The 13,426-nt window shown below is 43.8% G+C and overlaps 2 protein-coding genes across 3 annotated transcripts in view; both read left to right on the top strand.

Annotated features, from left to right (window-relative positions):
* The window catches only part of LOC306928743 (ubiquitin carboxyl-terminal hydrolase CYLD-like), an 18,420-nt gene extending 15,644 nt beyond the window's left edge, over positions 1-2,776 (top strand). The window contains exon 11 of the mRNA XM_079509015.1: positions 1,556-2,776. Within this exon, the coding sequence (XP_079365141.1) occupies positions 1,556-1,740 (185 nt within the window). The 3' untranslated portion in view covers positions 1,741-2,776. The remainder of the gene's footprint in view (positions 1-1,555) is intronic.
* Positions 2,777-6,883: 4,107 nt separating this feature from the next.
* Positions 6,884-13,426, top strand: part of LOC306927765 (ER membrane protein complex subunit 4) — a 12,022-nt gene continuing 5,479 nt past the window's right edge. Inside the window, exons 1-2 of one of the 2 annotated variants that reach the window (XM_079507613.1) lie at positions 6,884-7,051; positions 9,781-10,003. In XM_079507613.1, the coding sequence (XP_079363739.1) occupies positions 9,891-10,003 (113 nt within the window). In that variant the 5' untranslated portion in view covers positions 6,884-7,051; positions 9,781-9,890. Of the gene's footprint in view, positions 7,052-9,754; positions 10,004-13,426 lie in introns of both variants that reach the window. The other variant, XM_079507612.1, reaches the window with a different exon arrangement.

Raw genomic sequence — 13,426 nt, 5'->3', positions numbered from 1 at the left:
GGTAGATGGTGTTGAAATTGAGAGTTTCTGAAAACAAATTTATTGGTTTAATAATTGATGATAGAATTAACTGGTCTCATATTAAATATATATATATATATAATAAATTATCTAGAAGTCTTTCAGTTTTAAATAAAGCAAAGCACCTTTTGAACTATAAGTCACTACGTATGCTATACTGTTCCCTGGTTTTGCTGTACCTAAACTACTGTACAGAGGTTTGGGGGAATACTTATAAAACTTAACTTAATGCAATAACTACTTAAAAAACGAGCTAATGCTGGATATAGAGATCACACTAATATATATTTTTAAACTCATATCTTTTAAAATTCATGGATATAATAGAATATAAAACTGCCCTTATAATGTACAAAGCAAGGAATAATCAACTCCCTGGAAATATTCAGGTGATGTTCTCTGATAGAGAGGGGGGCTATAATTTAAGGTAAAACTATGGAACAGTATGCATGTGGAACTCAAGCAATGCTCAAGTGTGAACCAGTTCAAAAAAAGATATAAAGAATGCATTATTATGAGGTATAGAGAGGAAGAGTTACAATGACACAGACATATCATTTAGATAATTGTACTTGTATGTATATAGGAATATATATATGATGTGCCGAATGTATGTATTATATGGAATATATAGAGTATGTTTTATTGATAATATGATATATAGAATATAATACATTATAGAGCATATACATGTTTATAAATGTATATGACTTACACTATTATATTATTTAATTATGTACTTAATTTCTCTGTTGTGAATTATTTTATTTAGTTTATACCATGTTGGTATATGTACTGACGTCAAGCGATGACGCTGAAATAAGTTATTAAGGGGTTAGGCTTATATACGTTGTTTACTTCTCCTACTCCTTTAATAAGTTATTAAGGGGTTAGGGTTATATAAGTTGTTTACTTCTCCTACTCCTTTAATAAGTTATTAAGGGGTTAGGGTTATATAAGTTGTTTACTTCTACCTACTCCTTTAATAAGTTATTAAGGGGTTAGGGTTATATAAGTTGTTTACTTCTCCTACTCCTTTAATAAGTTATTAAGGGGTTAGGGTTATATACGTTGTTTACTTCTCCTACTCCTTTAATAAGTTATTAAGGGGTTAGGGTTATATAAGTTGTTTACTTCTCCTACTCCTTTAATAAGTTATTAAGGGGTTAGGGTTATATAAGTTGTTTACTTCTCCTACTCCTTTAATAAGTTATTAAGGGGTTAGGGTTATATAAGTTGTTTACTTCTCCTACTCCTTTAATAAGTTATTAAGGGGTTAGGGTTATATAAGTTGTTTACTTCTCCTACTCCTTTAATAAGTTATTAAGGGTTAGGGTTATATAATCTTTCTGAGCCGTGTGTGTGTGTGTGTGTGTGTGTGTGTGTGTGTGTGTGTGTGTGTGTGTGTGTGTGTGTGTGTGTGTGTGTGTGTGTGTGTGTGTGTGTGTGTGTGTGTGTGTGTGTGTGTGTGTGTGTGTGTGTGTGTGTGTGTGTGTGTGTGTGTGTGTGTGTGTGTGTTCGTTTCACCTCCTAGGCGGCGAGAACGGCTTCAACGTCCCCCAGGTGAGGGCGTGTCCTGAGGTGGGCCGCTACCTCAGCCTATCAGAAGAGGAGCTGAGCCGCGTTGACCCCGCCTCCCTGCGAGAGCCCGCCCGGCGCCTGCTGTGCGACGCCCACATGTGTTTCTACCACAGCCCTGAGCTCAGCCTTTATAAATGACCTCTGACCTTTAGTGACCTTTACCACAGCCCTGAGCTCAGCCTTACAAGTGACCTTTACGTGCGCGACTGCGAGTACAGACTCACGTGCACTATGTGCACGTACAGACTCACGTGCACACTCTTAATGTTTGCACGCACACACTTCTAGATGCCTAATGAACAAAGAGATATGCTGTAGGTCTGTGTAGACACCTATACTGTCCTGCACTGACCACACGCACGCACACACGCACGCACGCACGCACGCACTTCTAGATGCATAATGAACAAAGAGATATGCTGTAGGTCTGTGTAGACACCTATACTGTCCTCACACTGACCACACGCACGCACGCACGCACGCACGCACGCACACACTTCTAGATGCATAATGAACAAAGAGATATGCTGTAGGTCTGTGTAGACACCTATACTGTCCTCACACTGACCGCACGCACACACGCACGCACGCACACACTTCTAGATGCATAATGAACAAAGAGGTCTGTGTAGAGCCTACTGTCCTGCACTGTCCTCACATAAAACTATTAGGAGAGCAACACCATGACACTGACCGCACACACACACACACTCACGCACGCACACACGCACGCACACACTGACCACACGCACGCACACACTGACCACACGCACGCACACACTGACCACACGCACGCACACACTGACCGCACACACACACTCACGCACGCACACACTGACCACACGCACACACACACTGACCACACGCACGCACACACTGACCGCACGTACACACTGACCACACGCACGCACACACTGACCACACGCACGCACACACTGACCACACGCACACACACACTGACCACACGCACGCACACACTGACCACACGTACACGCACGTCTTACAAATGATGCATTCCATTACAGGTACAGTAACATGTGACTCATTAATCATTCATGCACATAATTATCATCATTAGTCAACTTACTGAAAGGACAACTTTACTGTTGTTAGACCAAGGTTCATGTTTTAGGTTGTTATTACAGAAAGTAGAAGATGAGTGTTAAATTTTTTTTTTCCTGCATTGTTTTGACGGGGGGGGGGGGGGGGGGGGGGGCATTCGAGCATGGGGCTAAATATCTACCATTTCTTTGTTATGATTTAAAACCCATTTTCACCTGAGATCAGATTCTAAAAATGTCTTCTACATCCTGACAGTTTCTGAAAAAGCTATGTTTCCATGTCAGTCGTTTTCTAAAATAGCAGCTCATAGCAGCTCATAGCAGCTCGTAGCGCACCACTCGGTGGCGCGCTACGAGCTTGTAGATCTGCTATTTTTCAATAGCTAAAGCATAACATAATGCTAACACCAAAAGGGGTTCCCGCCCAAAATGGGTTAATACATCAGTGGTTTTCAACCCTTTTCACGTCAGGGTCCATTATTTAGTCGGCATCTGAGCCACGGACCACCGTTTGATGACATTTAGCCTCTCAGACCCATTTGATGACATTTAGCCTCTCAGACCCATCTGAGCCACGGACCACCGTTTGATGACATTTAGCCTCTCAGACCCATTTGATGACATTTAGCCTCTCAGACCCATCTGAGCCACGGACCACCGTTTGATGACATTTAGCCTCTCGGACCCATTTGATGACATTTAGCCTCTCAGACCCATCTGAGCCACGGACCACCGTTTGATGACATTTAGCCTCTCGGACCCATTTGATGACATTTAGCCTCTCAGACCCATCTGAGCCACGGACCACCGTTTGATGACATTTAGCCTCTCGGACCCATTTGATGACATTTAGCCTCTCAGACCCATTTGAGCCACGGACCACCGTTTGATGACATTTAGCCTCTCAGACCCATCTGAGCCACGGACCACCGTTTGATGACATTTAGCCTCTCAGACCCATCTGATGACATTTAGCCTCTCAGACCCATCTGATGACATTTAGCCTCTCAGACCCATCTGAGCCACAACGACATTTAGCCTCTCAGACCCATCTGAGCCACGGAACCACCATTTGATGACATTTAGCCTCTCAGACCCATCTGAGCCACGGACCACCATTTGATGACATTTAGCCTCTCAGACCCATCTGAGCCACGGAACCACCATCTGATGACATTTAGCCTCTCAGACCCATCTGAGCCACGGAACCACCATCTGATGACATTTAGCCTCTCAGACCCATCTGAGCCACGGAACCACCATCTGATGACATTTAGCCTCTCAGACCCATTTGAGCCACGGAACCACCATCTGATGACATTTAGCCTCTCAGACCCAAAACTAAAGAATATTTTGTTGTTGTTGGATGAGATTTTGTCCATAATTCCATGCTGTATTGATGTTGGTACCATTAGGAGAGATAACGTTGATCAAAATAACAATTCTTCTACATTCTCTTAATTGTGTAGACTTCTTGTAAATTAAGTAATGCAGATGTTTAACAATGTAAAGATCTAATTTATAAGGGTCCATTTGGTGGTCCAAGGTGGTCCCCGGACCACCTGGAACCCCCTCAAGGCCCACCGGTGGTCCCCGGACCACCTGGAACCCCCTCAAGGACCACCGGTGGTCCCCGGACCACCTGGAACCCCCTCAAGGCCCACCGGTGGTCCCCGGACCACCCGGAACCCCCTCAAGGCCCACCGGTGGTCCCTCAAGGACCACCGGTGGTCCCCGGACCACCTGGAACCCCCTCAAGGACCACCGGTGGTCCCCGGACCACCTGGAACCCCCTCAAGGACCACTGGTGGTCCCCGGACCACCTGGAACCCCCTCAAGGACCCCTGGTGGTCCCCGGACCACCTGGAACCCCCTCAAGGACCCCTGGTGGTCCCCAGACCACCTGGAACCCCCTCAAGGACCACCGGTGGTCCCCAGACCTTAATGACTGTGTCTAGTGTATCAATAGTGTTTACAGGTCGCCAGTATGACTGCATTATGACACTCCACTATGTGTGCCTTACTCACCTTTCTTTACACTATATTTGCACTTTCATTTTTAAAGACATTATGCAGTTTGTATACATTATGCAGTTTGTGTACATTATGCAGTTTGTGTTGAACAAATTAATAATTGTAAAGATTTCTATGCATTATATTATATTATATCAGCCCATGGTGTTAATATATATTATGTTTAACTTGTATGCTTTTGATAGAATGTTATAATAAAATGATACCACTAGAGGGCGTCCGTGTGCTTCCATTTCAGTCATCGTTGCCATTAACAAGGGTTGCCATTAACAAGGGTTGCCATGTCCTCTTATTATAAGCGACTTTAGGCTTGTGTGTGTGTGGGAGGAGGCTTGTTTCTAAAGTGTACTTTGCTTATAAGGCCCCACGATTGATTGATTGAAGGATTGAAGTATTTATTAACAGTTTGCAGAATGGCTACATTTCGCAATAAAAGCACAACTCAATACAGAGACTGTTACTGAGGACGACTCACTGATACAGCATTACACTGGTTTACTACAAGGTCCACCATGTTCAATTCATCACAACATTTAGAGACGTACAAATATACACTTCTATGTAAAATAACAGGAAATCATGTGTGAGGTAAAATGGAAATGAAGCATTTACAGTAAGGGGGAAAGGACGTGGGGGGATTTAGATTTTACGGGTGCCAGATAGGTGCTCTGTGAGAGTGGTTTTGAAGGAGCTAGTCTAGGGATTCGCATGTCTTAATGGCTGTTGGTAGTTCCACATTTGTCCACATTTCCACTGGCAGCAAAATCCATCCTGAATCAGATCTGTGTCACTTCCAGATTGGAATCTGATTTGTTTAAATCAGTCTATAAATACATACAGGTCACATACAATTCAATTTCAATTCAAAGGATCTTTATTGGCACGTTTACATTGCCAAAGCAAGTGTCAAAATACAATTAAAAAACACAGCCTACAAGTCACATGGAATTAGATTTTTTCCAATGTGACTTGAGTCACATCCAGAGGTGGTTTCAAATCTGATTTGAGGAGATCTGTCTCAGTCTGAACGCAACAACCTGATCTAAATCAGATTTCTTGTGACTTGTTTGCGTTTAGACTTTTTTAAACCAATCAGATTCTAATCTGGATGTATGTGGCCTTATATTTGGACTTCAGCTCAAACATGTTAATGTCGTGGTCACCCCCAAATCAATCAATACGTAGGCCTATTTGTCCCAAAGTCCCCTAACACCCAGATCTGAACATGTTCTGTGCCAAGGAGACCCGCACCAGATTTGTGTCGTTAAAATGTCATCTTACAAAATATTCAACATTATATGTCAAGGTTTATTTGGAAATAGAACATGATCCACAACCAGCTCACACCACCACACATACATGCTGCTTGTTTTGGGCTGGTTTTCCTGGACCAGTGATTCCCAAAGTGGGGTCCGGGTCTCCGGGGACCCCTAGGGGTCCTTGAGGGAGTTCCAGGGGGTCCCACCGTCCCCAGCTAAATGATAGTTTGGAACCAAATGGACCCTTGGCCTTATGTGTCCGTAACTCAGAGCGTGTTAGGCTACAAATGGAATTAACCAAATGGACCCTATACCGGTTCCGTTTAGTTCCATTTGTACACTCAGTTAAATTAAGATTGATTACAATATAAACTGCATGGGGGTCCTTGAAATTAAAATGGTTGAGAATCACTGCTGGGGCAGTAAAACTCTTCTCTTATGGGGGTCCCTGGCACCATATATTTTCTAATGGGGGTCCGGCGGGCTAATAATAAGTAAATTTGGGGGTCTTTGACAGGGCCTAGACAAATTTCTAGGGGCCCCCTGGGCTGCGCGGTGCGTTTTTCCAAAAAAAATGAATATTTTGTTTTAATTTCGCTGTAATGTTGGGGTACCCAGCCCCCCCAAAAGAGAGAGGCAGACAGACAGACAGACTAGTTTCTGAATGGATGCAGCCACTAGGGGCCAGTAGTGCACTAATGCAGTTTTACAGCAAAATATTTCACAATGCGCTCTAATAATAAAATCACAGTAAGAGAGATGAGGAATAAAGAAAGAGTAAAGACACTAATAGAGCACTAATGCAGTTGCCAGAGAGAGAGAGAGAGAGAGAGAGAGAGAGAGATGGTCCTTGACATTAACAATTTTGAGAACCACCGTCCTGGACCTTGGTTGCTTATTTCTCTCACACCTGGCAACCAGCGAACTGCATCATCATTGAGGGCCGGAAAAGGAAACCACAGAGAAACGTCGCGTCTGATCGGAATAATAATAATAATTAACGTCCTTCTTCTTGTATTTAACGTTTAAAAGTCCTGTTTAATTCCTCTCCGTTCACAACAACAACAGACGGAGCATTCTGAACGTGTGTTTAAGGTGAGCAGAACAAGATGTATTTATATGTATCTGTATTTATCGATTGTGACTCATGTTCATTCTAGAGGCTTCATTCCACCAACACCAACATGGTGCTGCTGATCAGCCCGATGATCTGAATAGCTGTTTGTTTTCTCCCTGGAAATAAAACCGTCTGGGTTTCCGAGGCTACTGATGATTTCCTGTATTTTCGCTTTATAGAAGTGTGTATTCGTATGTTTCTAAATGTTTTGATGAATTGAACAAGGTGGACCCTCTTGTAAAAACAAGTGTAGTGCTTTTTTGGTCGTCCACTCACAGTTAACAGTTGTGTGCTTGAAATGTACTGTAATTCCGCAAACTGTTAATAAACACTTCAATCAATCAATGAATAGCAGATCAAACATGTAGAAATGTAGCTCCGTTTGGAACCTCAATAGCTCTGGTCCATAGCTCTAAAGCTCTGGTCCATAGCTCTAAAGCTCTGGTCCATAGCTCTAAAGCTCTGGTCCATAGCTCTAAATCTCTGGTCCATAGCTCTAAAGCTCTGATCCATAGCTCTAAAGCTCTGGTCCATAGCTCTAAATCTCTGGTCCATAGCTTTAGAGCTATGGACCCATAGCTCTAAAGCTCTGGTCCATAGCTCTAAAGCTCTGGTCCATAGCTCTAAAGCACTGGTCCATAGCTCTAAAGCTCTGGTCCATAGCTCTAAATCTCTGGTCCATAGCTCTAAAGCTCTGGTCCATAGCTCTAAAGCTCTGGTCCATAGCGCTAAACCACTGGTCCATAGCTCTAAAGCTCTGGTCCATAGCTCTAATTTAGAGCTATGGACCAGAGCTAAAACCTCAATATCTAGCGTTTAGCTCAGAGATGATGAGGTTCCGTGGCAGGATATCCCACCAGGTAGAAATAGTCTACCAACAGTCATTAAGACTGGAACGCCCTACCAACAGTCAATAATGTGAATCCCTAGACTCCTTCAACGCCCTACCAACAGTCATTAATGTGAATCCCTAGACTCCTTCAACGCCCTACCAACAGTCATTAATGTGAATCCCTAGACTCCTTCAACACCCTACCAACAGTCATTAATGTGAATCCCTAGACTCCTTCAACGCCCTACCAACAGTCATTAATGTGAATCCCTAGACTCCTTCAACGCCCTACCAACAGTCATTAATGTGAATCCCTAGACTCCTTCAACGCCCTACCAACAGTCATTAATGTGAATCCCTAGACTCCTTCAACGCCCTACCAACAGTCATTAATGTGAATCCCTAGACTCCTTCAACGCCCTACCAACAGTCATTAATGTGAATCCCTAGACTCCTTCAACGCCCTACCAACAGTCATTAATGTGAATCCCTAGACTCCTTCAAAACCGCTCTCAAAGGGCACCTACGGACGGCTGCGATTTGATTGATTGATTTAAATATGTATTAACAGTTTGCAGAATTACAGTACATTTCAAGCACAAACTCAATACAAAGGCTGTTAACTGAGTGGACGACCCAATTAAGCATTACACTTGTTTACAAGAGGGTCCACCTTGTTCAATTCATCAAAACATTTAGAGACGTACAAAGTCCTAGTCGTCATGGATACACCATGAGTTACACCAAGTCACAGCATGCCTGGAACTCCATATATGGAGCTAACTGAGATGACATACTGGTACCTAAGTCATGCCTGAAATTAGGACTCCATATATGGATGGATACATATTACATATAACTGACTCATAAATGACATCATCATCAGTATGACACGAGCCCAGTAGCCAAACAATATAAAAGGCAAAGAGAGATTCAGTGCCAGCGGCAACACAACGATCTCTAAGACCAAGACAGCTCTGTGATGTAGACTATACTAAGACTACATATCCAAGACTACATATCCCAGACACAGCTCTGTGATGTAGACTATACTAAGACTACATATCCAAGACTACATATCCCAGACACAGCTCTGTGATGTAGACTATACTAAGACTACATATCCAAGACTACATATCCCAGACACAGCTCTGTGATGTAGACTATACTAAGACTACATATCCAAGACTACATATCCCAGACACAGCTCTGTGATGTAGACTATACCAAGACTATATATCCCAGACACAGCTCTGTGACGTAGACTATACCAGGACTACATATCCCAGACACAGCTCTGTGACGTATACTATACCAAGACTACATATCCAAGACTAAGTATCCAAGACATGTTCTCCGAGACTTTGGGCTCCTAGCCTGTAGAAACATCATCCTCCTCCTCCGTACCAACTAGGGTATCTATCTGGCCTCTTACAGCCCAGACACTCTTAGAGTTTGTTAGTAACCAAATGGACCCTTGGTATAGATCTTTACCTTTGCGGGTGCATTTGGTTTCATGTTACACTCTCAAAAGAGGTAACATTATTGTTAAATATCTGTATTACTTAATTCACAATAAGTCTACACAATTAGAGAATGTAGATTCATTGTTATTTAGATCAATGTTCCTAATGGTACCAACAACAATACATCATGTTATCTCTCCTAATGGTACCAACATCAGTAATTCAGAATGGGAGTGTGCAACGACAACTAAATGTAATAATAAATGATGGGCCGTGGTAATAGTAATATGAAAAAGTTTGAAAACCACTGATCCATATCATATTTTTGCCCTACTGTAAAGGCATTTGTTTGGTTACTAATCAAGTCATTTTCCTGTTTGCAGAAGCTTTGTGTGCGACTGCGGATCAGAAGCTGTGTGTGAGACTGCGGGTCAGAAGCTGTGTGTGAGACTGCGGGTCAGAAGCTGTGTGTGAGACTGCGGGTCAGACCAGAACCAGTCCAGTCAGAGCACCCTGACCATGGCGTCTCCAGGGGGTCAAGGTGGGGGCGGAGGCACCGTGTCCACCAGAGGAGGGGCCGGGGGGGCCCGGAGGATGAAGTGGGCCCTGGAGCTGAGTCTGGGCAACAGCAGGTAAAAATACACCTGAGTAAAAATACACCTGAGTAAAAACACACCTGAGTAAAAATACACCTGAGTAAAAACACACCTGAGTAAATACACCTGAGTCTCGCCAACAGCAGGTAAAAACACACCTGAATAGAAACACACCTGAGTAAAACACACCTGAGTAAAAACACACCTGAGTCTGGGCAACAGCAGGTAAAAATACACCTCGGCCCTCTGTTGACACTCTCTTACACAACAATATCCATCTTCCCTCTCCGTCCCTCCCTCCACACATTCACGTGCACAATGAACACTCAGCCGAGTGTGACGCCTGTTGACCGTTCCGACTGGCCAGCCGAGCGACTCCCTGGGGTGTTGTGGAGGGCGGGGTGAGTCTCGTTGGGAAGAAGAGAGAGGAAGTGAATAATGTTTTTCCTGTGGAGAGCGAGAGTGCGGCTGTACCCCGATGAATACTTTGTCGTATGATCATTTAGCAGACCTACAAGCTCACACATATCGCTTCTGCGATATGTGATGCGATCTTGTAGGTCTGCTATTTGCGGCGCACGGCATCACCGTGCGACGGGGCATAAATTAAGCATGTGGAGTGGGATTATGAGCTTGATACGGGGATGATCCTGGATAAATGGATGGAGAATAGCTGGGTATGGGCAGTATTCTAGATACAAACCTGTCACACATGGCTGTCTGGGAGGTAAATTGGTGAGATCAAGAAAGTTTTACCAAATAATGTAGGTGCTTTCAGAAACCGTTAAAGGACCACAATGGAGAGAGATACGCTCTCAAGCTTTGTTTGCGATTTATCCTTTTTGACAGTATGCAATTATGTTTATGCATCAAACTCAGTCAAATGTAGATCTGACGAGCACTTTCACTTAGGCACTGCAAGTGATATTCTTTTGTTAAAATAAGTGTTAAATACTGTAGCTCTACATTCCAGTAACCGACTCCTCGTCTCTCCAGGTATTTAGTATGTGTTTTCAGGCCGGGATACCAATTTCATCCTATAAGGAGAGAGGCCTCTCTTACAGGATACATAATTAACAAGACATTTGAAGTAACGCAATTGGAACTGGAACTCGAGCTGAAAAAAAGGTCTTCATGGGGTCCTTTCTCCTGATTTAATTGTGATCCCTCTGTTGTGACCTCGTTGAAGAGATTTGGCATAAAGGGACAACAGGAGGGGGCCTAGCATAGACCCCTGAGGGACTCCGTTCAACGATTTATATAAGGGTTTGTTTGAGTGGTTAAAGGTGGTGCTCACTGACCCCAGGTGTGGGACAGGTGAGCGGAGTAAAGTGAGGGCTAGTGTCTGGGACAGGTGGTCAGATAGGCCGGTCAGCTCAGCTCAGCTCAGGTGTCCATCTGACCAGGGGGGAGACGGAAGCGGCTGCTTCCGCCCCCCCGCCGTTGCCCCGGGGCAGGATGGGAAATCAACACCAGCCAAATGTTGTTGGTAAACTTTAAACTGCAGGTGTAAATTTAACGAGCTTGATTAAATCATTTAGGCTTCAGACGTTCTTCAGGGACACCCTGGCTGGTATTATGTAGCCCAGAGCCCATCGGTGTATGTATGTATGTGTGTGTGAATGGGTGAATGTAATGCACAATCTATGTAAAGCGCTATATAAATGCACCATTTACCATTTACCATTTACACCTGAATAGAAATACACATGAGTAAAAACACGCCACCATCAAGGGAATGTGTGCAATATCTCTGTTTTGTATGTTGGAGGGGAGGGGAGGGGAGGGGAGTGGGGCACACGCAGATTAGACAGCCTAACCAACATGCAGAACCAAGGGTCCAACATGTGCTGTGTTTGCGTTAGGGTTTGAGGTGGTTGTCGGTCTAATGACAGTCGGACCAGTAGTATGTCTAAACTGAAGCCTGTACCCAGCCAGTGGTGGAAGGGTTCTGGTTACCTGTAGGTTGATCAGGATCCACTAGATCACCTCCATATTGTTCTGGGTTACTGTGTGTTGATCAGGATCCACTAGATCACCTCCATATTGTTCTGGGTTACTGTGTGTTGATCAGGATCCACTAGATCACCTCCATATTGTTCTGGGTTACTGTGTGTTGATCAGGATCCACTAGATCACCTCCATATTGTTCTGGGTTACTGTGTGTTGATCAGGATCCACTAGATCACCTCCATATTGTTCTGGGTTACTGTGTGTTGATCAGGATCCACTAGATCACCTCCATATTGTTCTGGGTTACTGTGTGTTGATCAGGATCCACTAGATCACCTCCATATTGTTCTGGGTTACTGTGTGTTGATCAGGATCCACTAGATCACCTCCATATTGTTCTGGGTTACTGTGTGTTGATCAGGATCCACTAGATCCCCTCCATATTGTTCTGGGTTACTGTGTGTTGATCAGGATCCACTAGATCACCTCCATATTGTTCTGGGTTACTGTGTGTTGATCAGGATCCACTAGATCACCTCCATATTGTTCTGGGTTACTGTGTGTTGATCAGGATCCACTAGATCACCTCCAAACAGGACAAAGATAATCCTCCTCCAAACAAATCACCTCTTCAGTTCTACGTCTCCTCCCTGGATTCCAACCCAGTGGAGTCAGTCAGAATCTGTGCAGGCCTAGAGTCGCTCCTTAATGCAGTGAACTGTTCTTCTACATGCTCCAACTCCAGACACTTAAATACATGATCAAATAAAATAAAAACAGTGGGTAGAGAGAGAGAGACAACTGTCCCTGAGAGCTGCTGCTGCTGCCAGCACACACACACACACACACACACACACCTGTGGCAACGTCAGTCCTGAGCAGGGAGAGTGTCAATCATCGTTAAAAGGTTAAAGAACACTTCACCCCTTTTGCAACCAGATCTCATTTTCATGATCTTTGGGAGACGAGAAACACTTTCCTGGGGGTTTTATGTGTGTAATAAAAAAGGTTTTTAGATATTTTAGTATTTCAAAGTGTCTGTGATGTCATCGACACTGGGCTCAATTACTTCCTGGACTACATGTTGTCTCAGTAACGGCCCTCCTCCCCCTATCCACAAGTCCACAAGGTGGGGTGAGTGCAGCAAAGCATTATGGGCATTGTAGTTAATCCAGCAGTGAGACCAGTGTCCATATGACATCACAGCCACTCTGAAATACTAACATATCTAAAAACATACATAAAACCCCAGGAATGTGTTTGTTTCTTGTCTCCTAAACATCATTAAAATAAGATCTGGTTGCAAAAAGCTTCTGTTTAGCTATACTTACTAGAGCTGCACCATTCTCTTTCTGCACTCATTTCTTTTCCATGAAAGTATGTATCGTCTTTAGCCTGTAGTTGCTGAACATTACTACATTATATATACATATGTATATGTCAGGGCGACATGGTGTACCCCATCGGCTACTCTGAGAAACCTGTTGACGTGTCTATATGCGTTCC

Source organism: Electrona antarctica (genome assembly GCF_951216825.1).
Source record: "Electrona antarctica genome assembly, chromosome: 8".
NCBI classification, from domain to species: Eukaryota; Metazoa; Chordata; class Actinopteri; order Myctophiformes; family Myctophidae; genus Electrona; species Electrona antarctica.
Note: the sequence above shows the minus strand (reverse complement) of the source record. Positions and strands in the feature narration are given on the sequence as shown.